The 25,706-nt window shown below is 41.9% G+C and overlaps 2 protein-coding genes across 6 annotated transcripts; both read right to left on the reverse strand.

Moving 5' to 3' along the window:
- Positions 1–991: 991 nt before the first annotated feature.
- On the reverse strand, positions 992–3,891 carry LOC109892081 (beta-1 adrenergic receptor). The gene is made up of 2 exons (XM_020484504.2): positions 3,657–3,891; positions 992–3,002 (listed from the first exon to the last, which is right to left on the reverse strand). Exon 2 carries the CDS (start codon positions 2,963–2,965, stop codon positions 1,592–1,594), a length of 1,374 nt encoding a protein of 457 aa, XP_020340093.1. The 5' UTR covers positions 2,966–3,002; positions 3,657–3,891; the 3' UTR covers positions 992–1,591.
- Positions 3,892–5,955: 2,064 nt separating this feature from the next.
- Positions 5,956–24,674, reverse strand: LOC109892538 (annexin A4-like). Of its 5 annotated transcripts, none has more exons than XM_031826418.1 (13): positions 24,526–24,674; positions 19,693–19,737; positions 18,848–18,935; positions 15,055–15,149; positions 13,485–13,598; positions 11,628–11,718; positions 9,397–9,476; positions 9,095–9,151; positions 7,747–7,840; positions 7,353–7,448; positions 6,552–6,610; positions 6,317–6,439; positions 5,956–6,212 (listed from the first exon to the last, which is right to left on the reverse strand). In XM_031826418.1, exons 2-13 carry the CDS (start codon positions 19,699–19,701, stop codon positions 6,159–6,161), a joined length of 960 nt encoding a protein of 319 aa, XP_031682278.1. In that variant the 5' UTR covers positions 19,702–19,737; positions 24,526–24,674; the 3' UTR covers positions 5,956–6,158. The 5 variants fall into 5 exon arrangements, with proteins under 5 accessions (XP_031682278.1, XP_031682280.1, XP_020340720.1 ...); XM_031826420.1 differs by lacking the exon at positions 24,526–24,674 and adding an exon at positions 24,325–24,413; XM_020485131.2 differs by lacking the exon at positions 24,526–24,674 and adding an exon at positions 20,907–20,993.
- Positions 24,675–25,706: the final 1,032 nt, after the last annotated feature.

Consider the following 25,706-nt stretch of genomic DNA (forward strand, 5'->3'; position numbering starts at 1 on the left):
ACGGTCAATCACCCTCGGTCTGGGGCTCCATGCAAGATATCACCTCGTGAAGGTGAGGGATCAGCCCAGAACTACACGGCAGGACCTGGTCAAAGACCTGAAGAGAGCTGGGACCACAGTATCAAAGAAAACCATTAGTAACACACTACGCCATCATGGATTAAAATCCTGCAGCGCACGCAAGGTCCCCCTGCTCAAGCCAGCGCATGTCCAGGCCCGTCTGAAGTTTGCCAATGACCATCTGGATGATCCAGAGGAGGAATGGGAGAAGGTCATGTGGTCTGATGAGACAAAAATAGAGCTTTTTGGTCTAAACTCCACTCGCCGTGTTTGGAGGAAGAAGAAGGATGAGTACAACCCCAAGAACACCATCCCAACCGTGAAGCATGGAGGTGGAAACATCATTCTTTGGGGATGCTTTTCTGCAAAGGGGACAGGACGACTGCACCGTATTGAGGGGAGGATGGATGGGGCCATGTGTTGCGAGATCTTGGCCAACCACCTCCTTCCCTCAGTAAGAGCATTTGAAGATGGGTTGTGGCTGGGTCTTCCAGCATGACAACAACCTGAAACACACAGCCAGGGCAACTAAGGAGTGGCTCCGTAAGAAGCATCTCAAGGTCCTGGAGTGGCCTAGCCAGTCTCCAGACCTGAACCCAATAGAAAATCTTTGGAGGTAGCTGAAAGTCCGTATTGCCCAGCGACAGCCCCGAAACCTGAAGGATCTGGAGAAGGTCTGTATGGAGGAGTGGGCCAGAATCCCTGCTTCAGTGTGTGCAAAGCTGGTCAAGAACTACAGGAATCGTATGATCTCTGTAATTGCAAACAAAGGATTCTGTACCAAATATTAAGTTCTGCTTTTCTGATGCATCAAATACTTATGTCATGCAATAAAATGCAAATTAATTACTTAAAAATCATACAATGTGATTTACTGGATTTTTGTTTTAGATACCGTCTCTCACAGTTGAAGTGTACCTATGATAAACATTACAGACCTCTACATGCTTTGTAAGTAGGAAAACCTGCAAAATCGGCAGTGTATCAAATACTTGTTCTCCCCACTGTATATGTATATATACTGTACCACTTGGCAGTTGTTATGTACATCTTGTTGTTTTATTCCTTTTGCTTATTTCCCAAATAACTGTAAGATGTAAATATTGTTTCGTTCCTGGAAGCTGTTGCTGTAGTGATAATCAACAGATACCTGTGTATATATATACAGGTATTTGCATTTGTTCCTTATTCCTCATCTCTAAATGTGTGAATTGTACACTCTTAAAAAAAGGTCCTATATGGAACCTAAAAGGCTTATTTTGCCTTCCCCATAGGAGAACCCTTTGAAGAACCCTTTTGGGTTCCATGTAGGACCCTTTCCACAGAGGGTTCTACATGCAACCCAAAAGGGTTCTATATTGAACCAAAAGGGGTTCTCTCTGGAACAAAAAAAGAGTTATCCTATGGGGACAGCCGAAAAAACCTTTTTGAACCCTTGTGTATCATGTAAATTTGATGAAGCCAACAATGCAATCAACCAAATAGAGCTAGTGCATTCATGCTGTATATACCATATAGGTGTGACTTTCTCTCAGACTGTCGCTGTGTCAGTGACATCCTTTCCGTCTGGACTGTGTTGAATGGGTGTTAGCGGCAGAGACAGTCCCTCCTGCCCCAGTCCATGCTCCTGATCCTGCCTCTGCCCCTGTCTCAGGCCCTGGCAGCTATGTGTCCCTGCATTGGCTCTACTCTCCTCCAACATGGCACTAGTCCACAGCCCCTTGAAGACTCTGTTGAGCCCCACCTTAGAGAGCCACAGGCAACATAGAAGGTTCCGGAAGGCTGAGCGAAACTCTGGGCTGTGGCAGTAGATGATGGGGTTGAGGCCTGAGTTCAGGTAGCCCAGCCAGTTGAGCAGAATAAAAACTTCCCTGGTGGGGATATCTGGGTCAAACACCTTGATGATGTTGGACACAAAAAAGGGCAACCAGCACAGAGTAAAGGTCCCCATGATGATCCCCAGGGTCTTGATGGCTTTGTGTTCCTTTATGACAGTTACCCGAGTGTGCCTGCGGCCCTGGCTTCTCCACTGTATGGAGTCAAAAATGAAGCTGCTCCCAGCCCTGCCGTTGTTCCCAGTCCTGTTCATGCTCCCAGCTCTGCCAGTGGTGCTCCCAGCCCTGCCAGTGATACTACCAGTGGGACTCACAGCCCTGCCAGTGATGCTCCCATCCCTGCCATTGGGACTCCCAGGGCTGACTATTTGACACTCTGATGGGGGGATGTCAAACCAACTGAGGAAACGCAGCTTGTTTTCATTCATAAGCCTGACCTGCCGTGTGGCGATGAGGAAGACTCTGCTGTAGATGAAGATCATGATCAGCAGGGGGACGTAGAAGGACACAACAGAGGACACGATGGCGTAGGGCATGTTGGTGATGAAGTCACAGCAGTGTGGCTCCTCGTAGCACTGCATGCTCCCGGTGTCGTTATGAGCACGCCACGACTGGCTCATGATTGGGACTATAGAGATGAGGGCTGCCACACCCCACACCACACACACCATGAGCCACGCCTGACGTTTCCCAAGCAGAGACTGGTACCTGAGAGGCCGTGTGATGGCGATATAGCGATCCACAGCGATGGTGCACAGCGTCTCAATGCTGGCTGTCACACAGAGGACATCAATGGATGTCCAGAGCTCACAGGCTGTGCCGCTAAGGAGCCAGTCCCCCGTCACCACTAGGGAGGCCCCCAGAGGCTGCACCAGGCAGCCCATGATAAGGTCAGCACAGGCCAGGGAGATGACAAAGATGTTGGTGGTGGTCTGGAGGTGGAGGGTGCGGGCGATGGTGAGGATGACCAGTAGGTTGCCAGCAACCGTCACGAAGATAATTACCACCAGAACAGGCATCACCAATGGTTCAGCCGGAGGGTGGTACGATCCAGAACTGTGGTTGTTCATACTCTACACAGTCAGTCAGACGACCACTCAGAAAGCCCTGAAGGACACGAGAGGGAATCATTTAATCACATGTTAAGTGATTGCTCAGTTTCTAGTTAGCAGGTCAAACAGGTGAAATAAAAGCATGCAGTCTGTTCCTCAATAACTTCTCTCTTACTCTCCTAATCCACTTTCAGTTCTTTCAGAGTATTACATTATATTCTTGAAGTGATATGATTTTGATGAGCAAAGTGCATATTATGCTTGCATCATAGCACTTTGACTAGGTGGAATCCAGATTTGATGGCTTGATCATCAAGACGGAGGAAAATAAGGAGAAGTTTGTCAAACTGCAGCAGCTCACAGCAGACAAGTTAGATCTGCCGCAAAATGTCTTCTCCACTGTTGGACCTTGTTCAGTTTTTTTCTTGACAAAGAGAACAACAATAGCAAGACAAAAAGCAAGGTTTGGATAATCCAAAAGCGTCCTAAATAAATAATGCTTATAAGTAAACTTTTAGTACCTCCAATTTTTTTTTCATTTTGAATTTATTAAACTCTTGCATTTTAATATGTACACTGTATATCTGTTTTCTACTGACTCTATTATAGATGATTAATTATGATGAATTAACTGTTATAAAATAAACTAATAAGCCAATAATAACAACTCTATCAGTAGAGAAAAGTGAATACATCACAACAACCATACCTGAGTGAAGGTGCTCCCGGGGAGTTTGTTTGTTGGTTTGATGTCACCTTGGTGGTGGACATAATAAAAAAACAGTCCCACTTCAAAACATTCAACAAGTTATGATCTCTGGTACGGAAGTTGCTCATGCAGAGCAGCCTTCTAGCTCATCTCTCTCCATGCACATGCAGTGTGACCTAAATGTATCTTGCAGAGCCAACTCTGTGGTTTTGTCTATTGCAAAAGGGCTTCTCTTATTTTTGCTTTCTGTGTGACAGATGAAACAACATCTAAGTCTTCACCAGTTTTCTCATGGTATAAGCTGATGCTATAGGTTGACAGTCTTCACAAACTTCAGATAGCAAACTGATGATTCTTCCCATTTTCTTCTGCCTTGGCTTTTGGAGACGTTGACTTCTGTTCCATGGATCTTTTATATGCCTGACTTTTGTTACTATCTCCAGTCCACCAGTGTGCGGTTCAGGTTCAGGCTGTGGATAAACTTTCCTCACAGACCATTTCAAATCAAATGTATTTATAAAGCTGTTTTAACATCAGCAGATGTCACAAAGTGCTTATACAGAAACCCAGCCTCAAACCCCAAATGCAGAAGCATGGTGGCTAGGAAAAACTCCCTAGAAAGGCAGGAACCTAGGAAGAAACCTAGGGAACCAGGCTCTGAGGGGTGGCCAGTGCTCTTCTGGCTGTGCCAGGGGGATAAGAGTACATGGCCATTAAGACCAGATCATAGCCTCCAGCAGGGGGAAGAAGTCAGTGTGTGAAGGTTCACACAGGAAGGAGAGACAGAACCCAGGCACACCATTTTCACTGACCTTTCAACCCTTATCTTAAGAGTTCAGACTTTCCCCCCTCAGACCTCACGGTGACTAAAAAAACTTAAATTGAAGATTGTTTTATTTTTTTGCTGATGGTATTGACCTTATAATCTCATGTGAATTCAATGACCATAGCTATTCACATCTCATCATGGAGTTAAGCTGCAGTTACGTTAAATTAGGCAGCAGTTCTCAGTGCAGAGACAATCTTGCATTTTGTCTTCTTAATCTTTTGAATAAACTAGAGAGTCTTACGCTTCATGCTGCATGTCTCCTCTGTGGAGGAATTCAAATCAAGTGTTTGCCTGTCTGTCTTCCCTTTCTGAGACATGTTTGTCTTAGTGGTAATTGTACCCCGACATGGAACACCAACCTGGGTATCCATCACCTGGTATAAAGATGGACATACAGTATCTACCCCATATTGTGTGAAGTGCAGAAACGACATGGTGTAATTAGTGCTGGTTAACACTGGATCATCCAGCTGCAGACCCCAAACCCTGTTGGAAATGTGTTGTTCTGGCTATTTGTGTCAACAGGATGTTGACTGCAGGTGTGATAGGGTGGTGGTCTGATCAGGTTCATTACAATAGCCTGTATAACAGCCTGGATTTGGAACTTGATATATAGGAACCTCACAGAACACTAAAACACAGGTATGATTCAAAACAACCCAAACAAAACACAAATTCCCATTGAGCTTTGGCATTGTGAAAACAAACCACAAAATATGCTTATATAATGAAGTTAACTAGATGCGTGTACTGATGAAATTCCTGTTAAATTCCCAACAAGGCTGTGTACTTGTACAAAAGCTTGTATTCAAGACAATTTACCATATAGAATGATGCAACTGTTTCCGAAGTCATGCAGTTTAATATTTTAACAGTATAAGGTCTCTCTTCTCAGAGCCAGTGAAGTGATCCACCAACTGTAAAGCTTATGGAATAATCTTTAGTTTAGACCCAACAAATAAACTACAAATTATGTTTCCAGCCACCTAAGATTTCCCGAAACAGAGAAGCTGCATTTAGATCAATCTTAACTCGTTCCTGAGTTTATCCCACACCAGAGAATGGTAACGGCGCTACCCCATGGTATTAACAGGTACTACCACATCTTCCCTTATAAAGGATTCAACATTTCAGAGTTTGATTCTCACAACTCTCTGTGATTAGGCTGTAGGCGTATGAGGGCCTGGGTGAAATGATTAACTACATAGTCTGATTTGGAAGGAAATAAAGAAACATCCAAATAAGTCAAATGACTCAGAGCTGACTCAACAAACGAGCCATTCAAACAAATTCATTAAACAGACTTCAATCAGTCAGAGATGAAAATGTCCTTCTGCTGAGACAGAGGTGGAAGGCAGAGGTCAATAAGGTCCATATTTTTGCGTCCTGAGATGTGTGGCAACAGCTCTCTCTCTAAACAACATTAATTAAAGCTGAAGAAGGGGATCAATAAAGACATGCAGGCAGCTGTAAAATTTAACTTGTCTTTGGTTTAATTAGTAATACAAACTGTGAAAAAAGGCATCATGGTTAGTCTCTGAAATGTTTGGGCCACAGAAGAGCTGAGGATATTGAGAAAGCTGGAAGCAAAGGAAACAGCAGATAGGAGAGGCACCAATGGTGTTGTTGCAGAGTGAAGTCATCGTTGAATGATGTCCTAGACGTTCAATGCCCTACTCTCCACACAACTCCAGCAAAATTTTGCGGTAATCTCCAGATGAGTCTCCCTTAACAATACAGAGACACTCGGATTACTTCAAGATAACAGAAAGAAATGGGCACAAATCTACATTTTAAATCATTACTCAATCTCTAGTGACCAGGGTCTCACATTGATGAAGGAATGGAGAGTCTTCCCATATGCCTTAGAGAACTCGGTCTTGATGTCCAACATGTCAATTTCGGCCCGAGCCACCATGATTCTAATCAGGATGCTGTCTGTAGTTCCCAGACCCTGAGGAGACAGGAGGGAGGGAGCGTCAACATTCTGACCAATTCTGTCTGATAACCCATAAGTGTAGGCAGATATGCACACTTCATGGGAGAGTATCTAAAAAAGGCTTCACCTTCATGGATTTGTATAACCGCTCTGCAAAGAATGCTGGCTTGTTTCGGAGACACTTCACTGCAAAAAAAAAAAAAAAAAAAAGATATATCAGGCATGGTAGCTGAACAAGATTTAGTTTCAAATTAGTATTATAAACTGGGTGGTTCGAGCCCCGAATGCTGATTGGCTGACAGCCATGGTATATCAGAACGTATACCACGGATATGACAAAGCATTTATTTTTACTGCTCTAATTACCTTTGTAACCAGTTTATAATAGCAATAAGGCACCACTGGGGTTTGTAGTACATGGCCAAAATACCATGGCTAAGTGCTGTATCCAGGCACCTTAGTTGCATCGTGCCTAAGAACAGTCCTTAGCTGTGTATATTGGCCATATACCCCCCCCCCCCCACCGTGTCTTATTGCTTAATTATAGCACTGTGCCCTTAGTCTGGTTCAGGATACTCTTTATGTGCTTATTTTCATCAAAACTGATCTGTTTCTCAGTCAAGGCTTATCCCACTTGGCACAGATGTCAGTTCAACGTCTAGTTTTGATTTACAGTTGGTTGTGTTGTCAACTAATGTGAATTCATCGTGAAATCAAGTAAATGTAGTTTAAAAAAAATTTGGTTAAAAGTCGGGTGGGAAAAAAAATGTTATAAATATTCCACGTTGATTCAAAGTCAACACAGTGAATTTTTCGGTTGAAATTACGTGGAAACATCGTTGATTCAAGCAGTTCGACCCCCAATGGGATCTGTCTTCAGTACATTATTACAAGAGGCAGTGAAACAAATTGGATCAGTCTGACAGACCTATTGCCAGGAAAACATCCTCCAGAGATCCAGACATCTCCCTCTTAATGCTATCCTCGATGTCCCTCCCAGAGATCTTCTGATACTCCTCAAACACTGAGGGAACGAGAGAAGGGCAGAGATGTGGAATCACTGTTTGAATGAGTAAGCTGTTATAAAATATTTGTTCCCCAAATCACCACAAGAGGACAGCAGAACCATGTCTGTACATTAATTAAATTACTGTAGCAAAATCAATTTGGAAGTATATATTTTCTTTATTAAAGTAGAGCACTGTAAAGAATAATGAACAATTTGAATGTTGCACTGAATCATAAAACAAAGGGAAAATTCGATCACTTCCCACTCCCAAAACAAGATCTAACAAACTCCGCTATAATGTGGGGGCAATTACCTCGGAGTAGGTGGTTTCTGTTCCTCACACAGAGCACAGTGAGGAACTTGACCTCATCTGTTCCCCAACAAGCCTCCCCAGCCTCGTAGATATCCTGAGAACCCACAGCAAAAGCATTTCACAAACCCAAAAGGACAATCTCCGAACACTGTTTTTGGGACATACAGTGGCTTCAGAAAGTATTCACACTCCTTTACTTTTTCCAGATTTTGTTGTGTTACAAAGTGGGATTTAATTGTGATTTTTTTGTCAATGACCTAAACACAAAGTGGAAGACAATTTTTTACATAATGTAAAAAATAAAACACTAATATATCTTGATTGGTATTCAACCCCCTGAGTCTATACATTTTGCAGCAAATATAGCTGCGAGTCTTTCTGGGTAAGTCTAAGAGCTTTCCACAAAAATGGTCAAAGACTCCAACCATCCTAGTCATAGACTGTTCTCCCTGCTCCTGCACGGCAAATGGTACCGGAGCACCAAGTCTAGGTCCAAGAGGCTTCTAAACAGCTTCAACTCCGGGTGGTGGTCTGATCAGGTTCAGGTTCAGGTCCCCCCTCCCCCCCCAGGTTTTCCTCTAGAATTTTGCCTATGCTCCATTCCATTTATTTTTATTATGAAAAACTCCAGTCCTTAACGATTACAAGCACATAACAGTTACCGCTATCCTTGAAAATATGGAGCGGCGTGACGTAATGTGTTGTATTGGATTTGCCCTAAACATAAAACATTGTATTCAGGACAAAAAGTGAATTGCTTTGCCACATTTTTTGTAGTATTACTTTAGTGCCTTGTTACAAACAGCATGCATGTTTTGGAATATTTTTATTCTACAGGCTTCCGTCTTTTCACTCTGTCAATTAGGTTACTAATTGTTGCTGATCCATCCATCACAGCCATTAAACTAACTGTTTTAAAGTCACCATTGGCTTAATGGTGAAATCCCTGACCGGTTTCCTTCCTGTCCGGCAACTGAGTTAGGAAGGACGCCTGTAACTTTGTAGTGACTGGGTGTATTAATATACCATTCCAACTGTAATTAATAACTTTACCATGCTCAAAGGGACAGTCAATGTCTGCTGTTTTATTTTTTTACCCATCTACCAATAGGTGCCCTTATTTGCGAGGCATTGGAAAACCTCCCTGGTCTTTGTGGTTGAATCAGTATTTGAAAATCACTGCTTGACTGAGGGACCTCATAGATAATTGTATGTGTGGGGTAGAGAGATGAGGTAGTCATTATAAATCATGTTAAACACTATTATTGCACATTGATCCTGATACCCCAGCATGTGCTACTGAGTTAGACAGCGCCAGATCACCTCCTCTCTGGGTCCATATCCTCACCTTAGCATCCTGCACAGCCTGAGTCTCATTCACAGTGTTGCTCTCATCTCGCCCTGCCTGTCAGTCAAAGCACAGAGGCAGAGGCCATGTTAGCAATGAGTCAGACAATGACATGATCATTACCTGGTTATAAGAGACCTCTAAAAACTACAAATCATCCACTATGTGTTAAACTGTACATAATGGATGAAGTGAGGGAGGACAAACTATTTCCCTTACAACAATCCATGTACTGTAGTTCTGTTTGCTTTCCTTTGACTGTTGGAATGCATTTAGAGAGATCAATACTGGAAGATTCTCACCGTGAGCAAAGAGACCAGAACCCTCTTGAACATTCCAGAAGTATCAGCCTCAATATCATCCTCCAGGCTCGTCCCATGTTCTGTCGTCACATGATTGAGTAAAATTAAGTAGAAGTTATGAATTATCTAAGTCCCAGTGGTCTGACTAGGCAGTTCTAACCACAACACTTGAAACGGTTTGTGAACACCCTGTCAATAGCTTTGGCAGGTAACAAAAGTTTAATATTGCTGTATAGAAAACAATAATTCTCAAACACTCTAAAGAGGACTAGACACCGATATCTTATATCAGGTTTATTCTTTATGCACAGTGATCAATACTAAGGTATCGACTTCTACCATACACCGCATGTGATAAATGGGCTGCATTTACAAAGGCAGTCCAATTCTGATATTTTCTCCACTAATTGGTCTTTTGACCAATCACAGATCTTTTTCAGAGCTGATCTGATTGGTCAAAACGCCAAATATACAGTTGAAGTCAGAAGTTTAAATACACTTAGGTTGGAGTCATTAAAACAAGTTTTCAAGCACTCCACAAATTTCTTGTTAACAAACTATAGTTGTGGCAAGTCGGTTAGGACAGCTACTTTGTGAATGACAAGTAATTTTTCCAACAATTGTTTACAGACAGATTATTTCACTCATAATTCACTGTATCACAATTCAAATGGGTCAGAAGTTTGTTACACTAAGTTGACTGTGCCTTTAAACAGCTTGGAAAATTCCAGAAAATGATGTCATGGCTTTAGAAGCTTCTGATAGGCTAATTGACATCATGTGAGTCAATTGGAGGTGTACCTGTGGATGTATTTCAAGGCCTACCTTCCAACTCAGTGCCTCTTTGCTTGACATCATGGGAAAAATCAAAAGAAATCAGCAAAGACCTCAGAAAAGAGATTGTATACCTCAACAAGTCTGGTTCACCCTGGGGAGCAATTTCCAAACGCCTGAACCTACCACATTCATCTGTACCAACAACACGCAAGTATAAACACCATGGGACCACACAGCCATCATACCAATCAGGAAGGAGACGCGGTCTATCTCCTAGAGATTAATGTACTTTGGTGCGAAAAGTGCAAATCAATCCCAGAACAACAGCAAAGGACCTTGTGAAGATGCTGGAGGAAACCGGTACAAAAGTATCTATATCCACAGTAAAACGAGTCCTATATCGACATAATCTGAAAGGCTACTCAGCAAGGAAGAAGCCACTGCTCCAAAATCGCCATAAAAAAAAGAGACTACAGTTTGCAACTGCATATCTGCATAGATCGTACTTTTTTGGAGAAATGTCCTCTGGTCTGATGACACAAAATTAGGACTGTTTGGCCATAATGACCATCGTTATCTTTGGAGGAAAAGGGGATATGCTTGCAAGCTGAAGAACACCATCCCAACAGTTAAGATATCAGTCAGGAAGTTAAAGCCTGGTCGCAAATGGGTCTTCAAAATGAACAATAACCCCAAGCATACTTCCAAATTTGTGGCAAAATGGCTTAAGGACAACAGAGTCAAGGTATTGGAGTGGCCATCACAAAGCCCTGACCTCAATCCCATAAACAATTTGTGGGCAGAACTGAAAAAGCATGTGCGAGCAAGAAGGCCTACAAACCGGACTCAGTTACACCAGCTCTGTCACAAGGAATGGGACAAAATTCACCCACCTTATTGTGAGAAGCTACCCGAAACGTTTGACCCAAGTTAAATCATTTTAAGGCAACGCTACCAAATAATAATTGAGTGTATGTAAACTTCTGACCCACTGGGAATGTGATGAATGGAATAAAATCACTATTATTCTGACATTTCACATTCTTAAAATAAAGTGGTGATCCTAACTGACCTAAGACAGGGAATTTTTACTCTGATTAAATGTCAGGAATTGTGAAAAACTGAGTTTAAATGTATATGTAAACCTCTGACTTCAACTGTGTGTGTGTGATATATGCCAAAGGCAGGGTAGCCTAGTGGTTAGAGCGTTGGACTAGTAACCGAAGGTACAAATCTGACAAGGTACAAATCTGTCGTTCTGTCCCTGAACAGGCAGTTAACCCACTGTTCCTAGGCCATCATTGAAAATAAGAATTGGTTCTTAACTGACTTGCCTAGTTAAATAAAGGTAAAATAAATAAATATATCTGATTTGGCTGCCTGTTTAAATACAGCACTCTTACACAGATGGAGATTCAATACATTGCACAGAGAGGCTGTGTGCTCTGATGTACCTTTCATGTAGACCTCCGTGATAGCTCTAATTTCAGCATTTGTCCTTGAGGCCAGGATATCAATGAGAGCAGCCTCCTCTGTTCCAGAACCCTAGCATTCAGTAAAAGAGATGTGGAGAGATATGTTAATACTTCATTGAGTAGTGTGAGGCAACACATGAGTGGTGGATGAGGTGAATAGCCCCATACAATGTCAATAGCTCTGAGACGTACAGTATTGAATAGTGTTACATACAGTGGGGCAAAAAAGTATTTAGTCAGCCACCAATTGTGCAAGTTCTCCCACTTAAAAAGATGAGAAAGGCCTGTAATTTATCATCACAAGGTACACTTCAACTATGTCAGACAAAATGAGAAGAAAAAAAATCCAGAAAAATCACATTGTAGGATTTTTAATGAATTTATTTGCAAATTATGGTGGAAAATAAGTATTTGGTCAATAACAAAAATGTATCTCAATACTTTGTTATATACCCTTTGTTGGCAATGACAGAGATCAAATGTTTTCTGTAAGTCTTCACAAGGTTTTCACACACTGTTGCTGGTATTTTGGCCCATTCCTCCATGCAGATCTCCTCTAGAGCAGTGATGTTTTGGGGCTGTTGCTGGGCAACACGGACTTTCAACTCCCTCCAAAGATTTTCTATGGGGTTGAGATCTGGAGACTGGCTAGGCCACTCCAGGACCTTGAAATGCTTCTTACGAAGCCACTCCTTCGTTGCCCGGGCTGTGTGCTTGGGATCATTGTCATGCTGAAAGACCCAGCCACGTTTCATCTTCAATGCCCTTGCTGATGGAAGGAGGTTTTTCACTCAAAATCTCACGATACATGGCCCCATTCATTCTTTCCTTTACACGGATCAGTCGTCCTGGTCCCTTTGCAGAAAAACAGCCCCAAAGCATGATGTTTCCAACCCCATTCTTCACAGTAGGTATGGTGTTCTTTGGATGCAACTCAGCATTCTTTGTCTTCTAAACACGACGAGTTGAGTTTTTACCAAAAAGTTATATTTTGGTTTTATCTGACCATATGACATTCTCCCAATCTTCTTCTGGATCATCCAAATGCTCTCTAGCAAACTTCAGATGGGCCTGGACATGTACTGGCTTAAGCAGGGGGACACGTCTGGCACTGCAGGATTTGAGTCCCTGGCGGCGTAGTGTGTTACTGATGGTAGGCTTTGTTACTTTGGTCCCAGCTCTCTGCAGGTCATTCACTAGGTCCCCCCGTGTGGTTCTGGGATTTTTGCTCACCGTTCTTGTGATCATTTTGACCCCACGGGGTGAGATCTTGCGTGGAGCCCCAGATCGAGGGAGATTATCAGTGGTCTTGTATGTCTTCCATTTCCTAATAATTGCTCCCAAAGTCGATTTCTTCAAACCAAGCTGCTTACCTATTGCAGATTCAGTCTTCCCAGCCTGGTGCAGGTCTACAATTTTGTTTCTGGTGTCCTTTGACAGCTCTTTGGTCTTGGCCATAGTGGAGTTTGGAGTGTGACTGTTTGAGGTTATGGACAGGTGTCTTTTATACTGATAAGTTCAAACAGGTGCCATTAATACAGGTAACGAGTGGAGGACAGGGGAGCCCCTTAAAGAAGTTACAGGTCTGTGAGAGCCAGAAATCTTGCTTGTTTGTAGGTGACCAAATACTTATTTTCCACCATAATTTGCAAATGTGATTTTCTGGATTTTTTTTCTCATTTTGTCTGTCATAGTTGAAGTGTACCTATGATGAAAATTACAGGCCTCTCTCATCTTAAGTGGGAGAACTTGCATAATTGGTGGCTGACTAAATACTTTTTTGCCCCACTGTATATCCCTATTGTGACGGTCTCCCTGGCAGTAATAACCTCTGACCTTTATAGCGGTCCTCAGCTCGTAAGCGTCATACTTAGGAGCGATCATCAGGAGGCCCAGCACCACTTTCTCAGTGTTCCCCGTCAGCTCTCCTTGCAGATCACCTGCCAGGTCCTACAGTGGCATTACACAGACATTTAAAATGGGTCCAATGGACACAATCTCCTGCCGAGTGCTCAACCTAGCATTCACGATTTCTCAATACACTCATATCTCCGATTGTTTAACCTAGCACATTCTAGATACAATTCAACTGCCAGAATGGTGTGGTTGCAGAGGAGTTGAACAAACGACACAGCTAGTGACCTCGTCTGTCTGGGCGTCCACACACACTATATTTCTCCCTGTTTCCCAGGAGCATTCCACTAGCAATATTTGCCCTTCCCTTTGGCAAGCATTCTCATTCAACCATGGGTCTTTATAACTTTAATTAATTTTATTGTATTTTACACCCCAATTTCGATCTTTTCTCGTTGCTGCAACTCCCCAACGGGCTCAGGAGGCAAAGGTCAGGTCATGTGTCCTCCAAAACATGACCCGCGCTTCTTAACACCCGCTCGCTTAACCCGGAAGCCAGCCGCACCAATGTGTCGGAGGAAACACTGTTCACCTGAGGACCGAGATCAGCCTGCAGGCACCCGGCCCCCCAGGAGTCGCTAGGGCGCGATGAGCCAAGTATAGCCCCCGGCCAAACCCTCCCCTAACCTGGACGACGCTGAGTGAATTGTGTCCGTCACCCTAAGGGGGTCTAGATAACTTTATCAACAATTCATTTTATGCCAGACCACATGACAGCTCCTATCTCACTGTTTATGTAGGGCAGAAGGTAAACTAGCTGTTTGAATGTAACCCGAAAGGTTGCTAATAAGGTGAAAAATCTGTTGATGTGCCCTTGAGGGGCGCTGTTCATAATTGCTGAGACATTGTTTCAGAGAGAGTGAGATATGCAAAAAAGACATTAACAATTCACACATGTAAAATCGGCACTTGTACATGTGAAATAGGACAGATAAGCACCCACCAGTAGAGTAAACATTGATCAGACTTCCCTTTCGGTTTTAGATGTCGAGTTAGATAATAACTTAACATAGGGTCTGGCTAGGAAAAACTCCAAAGAAAGGCCAAAACCTAGGAAGAAACCTAGAGAGGAACCAGGCTATGAGGGGTGGCCAGTCCTAGATAATCCTCTCTCCACAACACCATCTGTTTGTAAGAGTTAATGATGAACCCGAGGCACCAACTGTCAACATAAAGCAAACATTAACACCAGACAGACACCACCACACCCATAGTAACACACAAAACCACACACCAGGAACGAAGATGATAAATGTAACTATTTACACAATCCCTGCATACTCCTGCCATGCACTTGAACTATATCTAATATAAGAATATCTAAATAGTCTTCCTCAATTACTGGAGCTGGCATTGTTTGGCTTTGGAAAAGTTAAGAATAGTCTGATAATTCAAACTGGGATATGAGAAATGTCATAAACACAGGTATTGTCCATTGCCTTCGACAGGTGCGTCACTCCATCTGATATAAGTAAATATTAACACTTATTACCTTCCCCACGGTCAGCTTGTATGCCTCCTTTATGCGTTGCCTCTGAGCAATGGTACGACGCGCCAGGACCTCAATGACAACTGCCTCATCAGTGCCTATAAGAAAACATCCCAGACTAACATTACTGTATACCTTCACATTATAATGCTGCATTATAAGATAAAATAACTTGCTATTGACAAAACAGCGTCGATCACCATTGTAATTAAGAATACAATATTTCACACATTGGTTGAGATGTCAATGTTAAAACTTGACACTGACAGAACTTTGACATTAAATGGCACTTGTACATAGTGTGGCTGCATTTTCAATAGAAATAATGGACAGAAATATCTCCCTGATATCACAGCTAGAAAGTGCTCAACCAGAGTTCAACATGAATGCTGAACTGACACACTTCCTGTTTCAAGCTCCTCCCCTTGGACCCATGGGCATACCCCTGTATGTATGTGCCATCGGTTTCTAATACATCTCACATTAGTCAGGTGAAGCATGAGCATTCCAAACATGGTGCCAAGATTCACCCATTTAGAGACAAATTGTGTAAACGATTTTCTACATTGTAGAATAATAGTGAAGACATTACAATTATGAAATAAGACATATGGATCATGTAGTAATCCAAAACATATTATGTATATTTGTATTCTTCAAAGTAGCCACACTGCCTTGATGACAGCTTTGCACACTCTTGGCATTCTCTCAACCAGCTTCACCTGGAATGCTTCTCCAACCGTCTTGAAAGAGTTCCAGCATATGCTGAGCACTTGTTAGCTGCGTTTCCTTCCCTCTGCGTTCAGACTCATCCCAAACCATCTCAAATAGGTTGAGGTCGGGTGTTTGTGGAGACCCGGTCATCTGATGCAGCACTCCGTCACTCTCCTTCTTGGTCAAATAGCCCTTACACAGCCTGGAGGTGTTTTGGGTCATTGTAGTGGTTTCTTTGCAGCAATTCGACCATGAATGCCTGATTCACACAGTCTCCTCTGAACAGTTGATGTTGAGGTGTGTCTGTTACTTGAACTCTGTGAAGCATTTATTTGTGCTGCCATTTCTGAGGCTAGTAACTCTAACGAACTCATCCTCTGCAGCAGAGGTAACTCTGGGTCTTTCTTTCCAGTGGTGGTCCTCATGAGAGCCAGTTTCAGCATAGCGCTTGATGTTTTTTGCGACTGCACTTGAAGAAACTTTATAAGTTCTTGAAATTTTCCGAATTGACTGATCTTCACGTCTTAAAGTAATGATGGACTGCCGTTTTCTCTTTGTTTATTTGAGCTGTCGTTGCCATAATATGGACTTGGTCCTTTACCAAATATGGCTATATTCTGTATACCAACCCTACCCTGTCACCTCACAACTGATTGGCTCAAATGCATTAAGAAGGAAAGAAATTCCACAAATTAACTTTTAAGAAGGCACACCTGTTCCAGGTGAATGATGCTGGTTGAGAGAATGCCAAGAGTGTATAAAGCTGTCATCAAGGCAAAGGGTGGCTACTTTGAAGAATTTTAAATATAAAATGTATTTTGATTTGTTTAACACTTTTTTGGTTACTACATGATTCAATGTGTGGTATTTCATAGTTTTGATGTCTTCACTATTATTCTACAATGTAGAAAATAAAGAAAAACCCTTGGAATGAGTAGGTGAGTCCAACATTTTGAATGGTACTGTACATCAGCAAGGCAACGATAATGCAATCCTAAATTTCAAATAGAACAAGAGAAAGGCTGTAAAGGCTACAGATGAGTCAAGTATAAAGAAAGTACTCTCAGGGCAAAATTAGAGGAATAAATGATATAATCAAAATGGAAAGTACAGGAACTACAGTCGTGTAGGGCGCCTGTATTGAGGTCTAGAAGAAATACAAATTATGACTGCACTTATAGTGCCTTCGGAAATAATTCAGACCCCTTGACTTTTTCCACATTGTTACTTTTGGATTAAATGAAACATGAAATTTCCTCAGCAATCTACACATACTCTATAAAGACAAAGCAGTTTTAATAGTTTTAGACATTTTAGCAAATCTATTACAAACAAAAAACAGAAATACCTTATTCATGTAACTATTCAGACCCTTTGCTATGAGATTCGAAATTGAGCTCAGGTACAGTTGTAGTTGGAAGTTTACATACACTTAGGTTGGAGTCATTAAAACTCTTTTTTTTAACCACGCCAAATTTCTTGTTAACAGATTATTTCACTGTGTCACAATTCCAAAGGGCCGTAAGTTTACACATATTAATTTGACTGTGCCGGTAAACAGCTTGGAAAATTCCAGAAAATTATGTCATGGCTTTAGAAGCTTCTGATAGGCTAACTGACATAATTTGAGTCAATTGGAGGTGCACCTGTGGATGTATTTCAATATCCAAATGCCTTAAGGTACCACGTTCATCTGCACAAACAATAGTACGCAAGTATAAACATCATGGGACCACACAGCTGTCGTACTGCTCAGGAAGGAGACGTGTTCTGTCTCCTAGAGATGAATGTACTTGGTGCGAAACGTGCAAATCAATCCCAGAACAACAGCAAAGGACCTTGTCAAGATGCTGGAGGAAACAGGTAATAAAGTATCTATATCCACAGGTACGAAAGTATCTATATGTACAGTAAAAAGAGTCCTATATCGACATAACCTGAAAGGCCGCTCAGCAAGGAAGAAGCAATAATAATGCAAAAACAAAGTGTTGGAGAAGAAAGTAAAAGTGCAATATGTGCTATGTAAGAAAGCTAACGTTTCAGTTCCTTGCTCAGAACATATGACAGCTGGTGGTCTAGATATTATAGGACTATTTCCCTCTATACCATTTGTATTTCATTAATCTTTGACTATTGGATGTTCTTATAGGCACTTTAGTATATGCCAGTGTAACAGTAACACTTCCGTCCCTCTCCTCGCTCCTACCTGGGCTCGAACCAGGAACACATCGACAACAGCCACACTCGAAGCAGCGTTACCAATGCAGAGCAAGGGAAACAACCACAGGCTCGGAGCGAATGACGTTTGAAACGCTATTAGCGCGCGCTACATCGGTTACACCAGCCTCATCTCGAGAGTTGATAGGCTTGAAGTCATAAACAGCGCAATGCTTAACGCACAACTTAGAGTTGCTGGCAAAACGCACGAAAGTGCTGTTTGAATGAATGTTTACACGCCTGCTTCTGCCTACCACCGCTCAGTCAGATACTTGTATGCTTGTATGCTCAGTCAGATTACATGTAACGCAGGACACGCTAGATAATATCTAGTAATATCATCAACCATGTGTAGTTAACTAGTGATTATGATCGATTGTTTTTTTATAGGATAAGTTTAATGCTAGCTAGCAACTTACCTTGCCTTACTGCATTCGCGTAACAGGCAGTCTCCTTGTGGAGTGCAACGAGAGAGAGGCAGGTCGTTATTGCGTTGGACTAGTTAACTGTAAGGTGCAAGATTGGATCCCCTGAGCTGACAAGGTGAAAATCTGTCGTTAAAATAGCAAAAATATCGAAATACCAGTTTTTGCTTTCTCTTTATAGGTACTGTGTGTAGATTGATGAGGAAAGAAAACTATTTAAACAATTTTAGAATAAGGCTGTTACCTAACAAAATGTGGAAAATTTAGAGGGATCTGAATACTTTCCGAAGGCACTGCATAGCATACTGTATAACAGGAAGGTAGGTTAGGGCTTTCATGGAAAGGACAAACTATTTTAGGATATAACGCTTTCTGAGAAGAAAAAAAGTGACACTAACGCTCACATCCGGCCTATCTGACACCTCATTATGATCACTCACCAGCCCCCTTCATGGCTCCTCTCAGACGGTTCACATCCTCCTCTACATTGAAAGCAGCGGCTTCAACCACGGTTCCACGGTTGCCAATCTACAGTGGGAGAAAGTTATATGGCATATGTTTAAACGGCCCATGCATTGGTATCGCATTCACTCTGCATTGGTATCGCAGTCACATGTTTGATGCCATTTCATTCGCTCCTTTCCAGCCATTATGAGCCGCCCTCCCCTCAGCTGCCGCCACTGGTATCTACTGGTTACAGTGTATGCCAGACTACCTCGTCTGCTCTATGGCTGATATTTTCAAAAATCAGGCTTGTCAGTTGGCCTACAGCAGTAAGGATTGTGTTTTTAGGGCCTATTTCCATCACCCATCTTTCTGCAAACTTGAATGAATACACTGTTGATACAGCATCTACCCCCAAGCTATACGACTGCAGAACAATTAATCAAATGGCCTTCCGGACTATTTACATTGACCCCCCCCACCTTTGTTTTTACACTGCTGCTACTCACTGTTTATTATCTATGCATAGTCACTTTACCCCTGCAGTACCTACGTGTAGAAATGACCTAGACTAAGCTGTAAATATTTTCTTAATTCTATTTCTTTAACTGCATTGTTGGTTAAAGGCTTGTAAGTACGCATTTCACGGTAAGGTCTACACCGATTGTATTCGGTGCATGTAACAAATAAAACTTGATGAGAAAATAAACTCCAAGACTAAGCAAACAAAACCTAATTCAAATGTGAGCATGCATGCAAATGTATGGAAATGTTGACCACTATCATTCCTAGTCCAGTCACAAAGCGTACTACAGTACACATGTTGGGTGCTGGGACTTACCGCTGCCATTGTAGAGTTTCAAAACTTAATCAAGAGATGGGAAAGCTATGAAAAGAAACATTGTTATTACTTCTTAGGATTCTTTGTAATGCGTTTTCCTCAATTAGTATTTTGCTGGGTGACTTTTACTTGAGTTATTTTTGTTTGCTTTTACTCAAGTATGACAATTGGGTACTTTTTCCACTACTGACTGTATGCGATTACCCAAAACACATTTCATCATCCAGTCTTCCCAGTGGAACAATCTTCACAGGTCAACTAATTACACACACACCTGTAATACACTACTCAGTAAGAGAGGGCCAGTGGGTATTTAGCTAGTGTTCTATTCTAAGAGACCAGCTTTACCCACTGAAAAAATTAGCTCACAACAGTTCCCCGAAAGTCCAATTGAGACTAAATACATCAGTCTCTGGGCAGGGCATATTGCCTCAGGCAGTCACTAGTTTATGTTGATAATGTTTCTAATAACATAGGGAGCCAACAATCTTTATAGTCCCACTTCAAATGCAAAAATATTTTAGTCCAGGGGTGTTATCCATATTGTGCCGCTGGAACATTAGCCAAGGATAACAACTCTTTCACTGTATACATCTGTATACGTCCGTTAAGCCTGCTGCGTTATGTTAGTTTGGCGTGAAAATACCTGGTACAACAAGAACCCTTTTGACATCTGCCTCTGTCCAACTGCCACTTAAAAACATTAGAAATAGCCTACTAGATATACAGTACATTATTTCTATATGATCACCCCTGCACATTATGCAGATAATGCTGATGGTGCATTTAGAGCACTTTTACGTCAAAATGACCATTAGCCCACTAGAGTAAATGCAACCAATGAAATGCAGTTAACAAAATTACCACAACGCAGGCACTACAAATCTATCGTAAATATAGGTAAATATGGAGTCATTGTTACCCAACACAGTTCTTATAATTGTTTGTTAGTTGTTTCCCTGTTTGTGGGTGTAATGTTAAGGATAAATTAAATCAACCCAACAATAGGTCTCAGGAAGCGATGTCTGTCAGCTGGCGGCCAGCAATGGAAGAATAACTTCTGAGGTTTAGTTTATGTTCGAGACACACCCTTGAATGTGTCAGAAATAATATTCTAAAGCTTCGAGTAAAAACAACAACCGAAAACACGAATCTATAGCTTATTTGTGCCTATTTTAACCTCACCCTAAAATGACAGTAAAATATTTACTTACAAATGAGGAAGAATGGAGTGGTGACAAAACGGAACTCTTCTGAGAACGGAACGTCGGCTTTAAAACGCAGCCCAGGGGCTGACACAGAAAGATTTTCGGTCCCACCCCTTTATACTTACACAGGTCACATTATATTTCAGTCAAAAGCTTCATATCTCTCTTAATGGTACCTTGGCCTTTTGCTTACCACCTAGATCTCTCTGCAACAGACTTATTGTATTTTATTTGTATTATGCGACAAGAAGACAAATAGTCAGTCATCCCATATACTAGATTGGAATATACAAATAGGGAAAAAACGTAAATTTAATTAACCAGGTTCCCATCCAACCATTTCATGCGAATGAATTACCTGACGCATGAAAAGGTGATGTAAACATTAAATGCAGGTACAATTTATAAAATTGCTGGATATTTGTGTCGGTGAAATGAATAATGTGAGAATGGGGGCGGTGGAAACGCCTTTATGCGCAAATATTGATATAATAACCAGAAGTAATAGTGGAGTCACGCGATGAAATGATGTGTTGTTAATTGGGAGAGAGGTGTTGCTTTATTTGTTTTTAAGACCAGGTTTGCGGAAGGTATTCAGACCCTTTTACTTTTTCCACATTTTGTTACATTACAGCTTTATTCTAAATGTAAATATTTTCCTCAATCTACACACAATACCCCATAATGACAAAGAAAAACCTGGTTTAGACATTTTTGCAAATGTATAACAAATAAAAATAAATATTAAATATCACATTTACATAAGTATTCAGACCCTTTACTCAGTATTTTGTTGAAGCACCTTGATTACAGCATCGAGTCTTCTTGAGTATGAAGATATAAGTTTGGCACACATGTATTTGGGTACTTTTTCCCATTCTTCTCTGCATATCCTCTCAAGCTCTGTCAGGTTGGATGGGGAGTGTTGCTGCACAGCTATTTCCAGGGCTCTCCAGAGATGTTAGATCGGGTTCTAGTCTGGGCTCTGGCTGGGCCACTCAAGGACATTCAGAGACTCGTCCCGAAGCCACTCCTGCGTTGTCTTGGCTGTGTGCTTTGGGTTGTTGTACTGTTGGAAGGTGAACCTTTTCCCCAAACTGAGATCCTGAGTGCTCTGGAGCAGGTTTTCATCAAGGATCTCTCTGTACTTTGCTCCATTCATCTTTGCCTCGATCCTGACTAGTCTCTCAGTCCCTGCCACTGAAAAACATCCCCACAGCATGCTGCCACCACCATGCTTCACGGTAGGGATGGTGCCAGGTTTCCCCCAGATGTGACGGTTGGCATTCAGGCCAAGGAGTTCAATCTTGGTGTCATCAGACCAGAGAATCTTGTTTCTCATGGTCTGAGAGTCTTTAGGTGCCTTTTGGCAAACTCCAAGTGGGCTGTCACGTGCATTTTACTGAGGAGTGGCTTCCGTCTGGCCCACTCTACCATAAAGGCCTGATTGGTGGAGTGTTGCAGAGATGGTTGTCCTTCTGAAAGGTTCTCCCATCTCCACAGAGGAACTCTAGAGCTCTGTCAGAGTGACCATCAGGTTCTTGGTCACCTCCCTTACCCTTCTCCCCCAATTGTGCAGTTTGGCCGGGTGGCCAGCTCTAGGAAGCGTCTCGGTGGTTCCAAACTTCCTCCATTTAAGAATGATGGAGGTCACTGTGTTCTTGGGGACCTTTAATGCGGCAGAAATATTTTGGTATAATTCCCCAGATCTGTACCTCAACACAATCCTGTCTCTGAGCTCTACAAGACAATTCCTTTGACCTCATGGCTTGGTTTTTGCTCTGACATGCACTATGTCTTCTTCAATGAGGTTTATTTGTGGTTGACATCCAATATGTTGCATTACTACCACCTAGTAGATTGAAGTACAACCCCCTTATACTTTGCTTGAAAAAGTAAATACATAAATACCCTACCATCTAACACTACACTCACAAAAATTTTTAATCACCCTTCTCCACTATTTAAATCTATTTAGTCCTACCTCAATGCCAACAACCTGAAAGGACGGGACAACACCACTTAACACACCCGGTAACTCTTCTGATGTCAAGTCTTGCACACCCAAATACCTCTCTGCAGCTGCCACCACAACCTCAGTTTTCTGCGACTGACCAGCAGCACAGTTGATAACCATTGCTATAAATGCTAAAAATCCAATCTTACTGAAACATATCACTTACTGGCCTATCCCTCTGTACTGGTACAGATCTTTTACTCACACTACTGCCTCACCCTTGACCCATCTTCTTCTACTTTCTTAATTGCCTCAGCATACAACAACTTCTGCACTACTCTAACTCTGGAAACCTCAACCTGCCTCTATTGCACGGGGCATTTCTGATCCCCAGCCCCATGGGCACCCCTACAATGAACACATACCACTACTTTCCCCCATTAATACATATTAATTTGACTCATGCCCTTCTGCACACTTCTCACACCTAGGAACCTACCTACTATACACTGCTGCCACATGCCAATAAGCTTGACAACTGTAACCACATGATGTATTTGACACAAAAGCTCATACATCTTAACATCACTTTGTCGGGCAAAGAGACAACATAAAATCTCAAAAGAACAGGCAATGACTCTGTTTCACCAACCTGTCTGCGTCGCACCACACTACGAGCATCACAAACACCGGGAATATTCCCCTTCAGTTGGTCAACTTTTACATTTACTGCTACCCCAGTAATCACTTCTTTCAATGGCGCCCTTTTGAGAGCGGAAGAATTCACATGTCTTGCCCCCATTCGTTTAACGCCGATCGCCTTCACCCTCTGACCAGCAGAAACACAAACAATTATGACAAGACCACTTCTGGTTACACTCAGATTCCACAGTACCCAATTCAGCTTCGACACACCCTGAAACCACAAATGGATCAGCCAAAAGGCAAGGGTCCACTTTTTCAAAACAATTCACTCCATCGGTCTTCATCCTGACCCTCAGTGCAAGCCTCTGGCCCCAGAGAACTTCACCACACCTAACACCTCCGATACTTCGCCCTCATTCACACCATTTCTCCTTCTGTCTTCAGCTCACTACTTACACTTTTTACCATTCTTCTTTAACAAACCATCTCCCCTTTTCCAGCCATTTTTAACAGAGTCAAGTTCACCGTCTTCCTACCTCTCGCGCTTAGACCTCTTCTGCCTCTCTTTCCCCCCTCCAAAATCATAATAAAACACTGACAACTAAAATATGTTATTATTATTATTGGGGAGGGGGGGTTAAAAAACGAACCCCCAAAAGTGATTCAAAAGGTTATTCGAGGAACCATTAAAAGGGGTTCCTAGAAGAATTTATAGGGGTTCCCCCACAGTTTCAATTTGAAGAACGCCTAAAGGATACTCGAGGAACCGTTTCTTTTTAGAGCTTATGATAATACTGAACTTCTCCTGACACAATTTATTACTTTCTCAAGGGACGAAATTCCGTCTGTCAATCTCCGTAAAATCAGCACGAACCCTTCGGGATGTAGCGTTCAACAGTGCCATCCCACTTATAATGCAGCTGCTTTGTCTTGATGTAATTTCTTCATCAAAAGCTACCGTGACGCTTTTCAATTTCAAACAAGCGCGCTCTTCCAACCACCATCCCCGTGTCGTTCGCTCACCACATGTGATTCAGCCTGCCTTCTCTGTGAAAATGAATCCTGCTGATGAACCAACATCTTCTGAACCACATCCACATTCCTCTGAGATACACTGTCAATTGTGGGACCTTACTGTATATAGACAGGTGTGTGCCTTTCCAAATGATGTCCAATCAATTGAATTTACCACAGGTTGACTCCAATTAAGTTGTAGAAACATTTCAAGGATGATACATGGAAACAGGATGCACCTGAGCTCAATTTCGTGTTTCATAGCAAAGCGTCTGAATACTTATGTAAATAAGTTATTTATGTTTTTAATTTGTAATAATTTTGCAAACATTTCTAAAAACCTGTTTTCCTTTTGTCATCATGGGGTAGTGTTTAGATTGCTAAGGATTTGTATTTATTTAATCAATTTTAGAATAAGGCTGTAACTTAACAACATGTGGAAAAAGTCCAGGGGTCTGAATACTTTCCGAATGCACTGTATGTGAAATTGATAGATGCACACACATTACATGTTAATGTTTTTAAATGTAAATAGTAAAGTATTTTGTCTGTAATGTCTTTTTCGTTATATGTCGGACCCCAGTAAGCCTAGCTGTCGCCATTGGCGTCGTCTAATGGGGATCCTAATGAATCCAATCAAAAACAGGGTGGTGAATGTGCAAGGTGATGAGCTTGATGCAATTTTTTCCAATAAATATCGAGGGTCTTATTCTGGTGACATGATGATCGAAGCTTGGCTGCTGTTTGAAATATATAAATAATATCTCTCACAATCATTATACATTCATAATGGGGTAGCCTACGCACTTTATCTGCGAGTTGTTGGCTAGAGCGCATGTGCCAAGAAAGATTGGGCACATTTTCAATATAACCATTTTATGACAAAACCATCAGTAGAGTTGAACATGCGAGGGAAACCCATTTAACCTGTATTTTTCATTCGGTAGCCTACATGGGAATGTAACGGTAAAAGTTGTATGGGCACTACGTCATCCCGCACTGCCTTTCATCTGTAAAAAGCCAGTTTGATATAAACATATCTCTGGTGGAAAAATGTGCATATTTTTTATGCATTTGAGAGTATTCGCATTAAAATCTGTCGCAAATTGGATAGAAACCTAGCTACTGCTGTAAGCCTTAGCAGGCAGCTGCTGCTATGTTAATGTTGTCGTAGTAGCCGAAGCTTGTAT

This window comes from Oncorhynchus kisutch, linkage group LG6 (genome assembly GCF_002021735.2).
Source record: "Oncorhynchus kisutch isolate 150728-3 linkage group LG6, Okis_V2, whole genome shotgun sequence".
NCBI classification, from domain to species: domain Eukaryota; kingdom Metazoa; phylum Chordata; class Actinopteri; order Salmoniformes; family Salmonidae; genus Oncorhynchus; species Oncorhynchus kisutch.